Source organism: Aegilops tauschii, chromosome 1 (genome assembly GCF_002575655.3).
Source record: "Aegilops tauschii subsp. strangulata cultivar AL8/78 chromosome 1, Aet v6.0, whole genome shotgun sequence".
Classification (NCBI taxonomy): Eukaryota; Viridiplantae; Streptophyta; class Magnoliopsida; order Poales; family Poaceae; genus Aegilops; species Aegilops tauschii.
Window position 1 is genome coordinate 451,987,747 of NC_053035.3, and position 1,488 is coordinate 451,989,234.

Sequence of the window (1,488 nt, forward strand, 5' to 3'; positions counted from 1 at the left end):
TCTGGCACAGGATGCATGAAATGAATCGGTGCTTCCATGCCTGCAGACTTGCAGTTCACTGCTCTGCATTTGTTTAGAACCCTACGGCATCGCTAGTTTTGGCAAGACAACAAAAGCATTAACTGCAGCCGGAATCCCATCTAGCCGCTAGCTCGGTCTCTTATTTGATCACGAAGCAACTGGTCAAACATAAGACATGATCGAGCCCTAGCTAGCTGGTCGATGGACCTCTCCCTGCTGCCTCTCTATAAATTGGCTCATGCTCGGTTAACGTCTCACCACCGTCATCCAGCTTTGAAAAAACAGCAGCTAGGCAGGCAGCTAAGAAGCTAAGCTAAGTGCTCAGTGAAAATGGTGTCCGTCAGCTTCAAGATCCATGGAGCCGTTGCCGCTCTCCTCCTCGGCTCCCTCATTCTCTGTTCCGGTGCGTCCATGGACGAGCCGGCTGCTTACAAGCACGTCGCTCCAGCTCCGACGCCGGCGCCGGCGCCGATCCAGCCGGTGATCATCGTCCAGGGTCTCATCTACTGCAAGTCCTGCAACCTCCGCGGCTACAACGCCGGCATGGACGCCTCGCCTCTCGCCAGTACGTCCTCCTCCGACGACATCCCCCATTCTACCTCTCCCTAACCCCGTCGTGTTAACCCAGTGCAATGTGCAATGCAGACGCGACGGCGAAGCTGGTGTGCTACGGGAGCAAGGGCGGGTACCGGGTGCTGAACATGACGAGCACGGCGACGGACGAGAGCGGCTACTTCCTGGTGATGGTGTACGACCTGGCCATGTTCAGCCGGCGCAGCTGCCGGGTGTACCTCCGCACCTCGCCCACGCCGCTCTGCGACGCGCCCTTCCTCCCGGCCGACGCCTCGCTGGGGATCGTCCTCAAGAGGGAGGAGGTGAGGCCGTCGTTGCCGGTGGGCGTGCGCGGCGTCTACAGCGCCAGGACCGCGCTCATGTACGCGCCGCGCAAGGGTGCCAAGTGCCCGGCCTATACTACTGAGGAGTGAGCAGTGTGGACGGACACGCCCGCACCTGATGAGATGGGCAAGTGTTGTGGGTCGCCGTGGTATGGTATGACCACGAACGTAGTCGGAGACTCGGAGGCAATAATAAGCAGAGATTGTTGTCGCGTAGGTTTGGGTCGTTCTAGTTGGTTTGGGTCTAGTTTGTAATCCATCGAGTACTTGTTGTGGTTCGAACTTGAAGTTGTTTCCATGTTGATCCGTAGAATGAATGAGTGTTCGCTCGTGCATTTGGAATTGTTTTTAGCATAGTCGTTCGTCATATATGAGTGTTCCGTCGCCAAGTTGAGCCTGTGCGTGACCTCCATTTACACTCCGCCATGGATAATGAGCAGCCTTGGTAGAGATATTTTCTTCTCGGGCTCTCTCTGTTAGCATGTCACTTCATCGCTAATTCCACCAACCGACCCACCCGTGCATGCTCCTTGAGGCAGAGTGTTCCTCATTGTCATTCTCACCTCGCCAC

At 56.4% G+C, this 1,488-nt stretch overlaps 1 protein-coding gene across 1 annotated transcript; it reads left to right on the plus strand.

The window, feature by feature from the left end:
* Positions 1 to 252: 252 nt before the first annotated feature.
* Positions 253 to 1,252, plus strand: LOC109760813 (non-classical arabinogalactan protein 31). The gene is made up of 2 exons (XM_020319621.4): positions 253 to 586; positions 667 to 1,252. Exons 1-2 carry the CDS (start codon positions 352 to 354, stop codon positions 1,005 to 1,007), a joined length of 576 nt encoding a protein of 191 aa, XP_020175210.1. The 5' UTR covers positions 253 to 351; the 3' UTR covers positions 1,008 to 1,252.
* Positions 1,253 to 1,488: the final 236 nt, after the last annotated feature.

Coding starts and splice junctions, on each gene's coding strand:
- LOC109760813 (XM_020319621.4), top strand. CDS start 352: ATGGTGTCCGTCAGCTTCAAGATCCATGGAGCCGTTGCCGCTCTCCTC. Junction 587..666: donor GGACGCCTCGCCTCTCGCCA/GTACGTCCTCCT, acceptor TGTGCAATGCAG/ACGCGACGGCGAAGCTGGTG.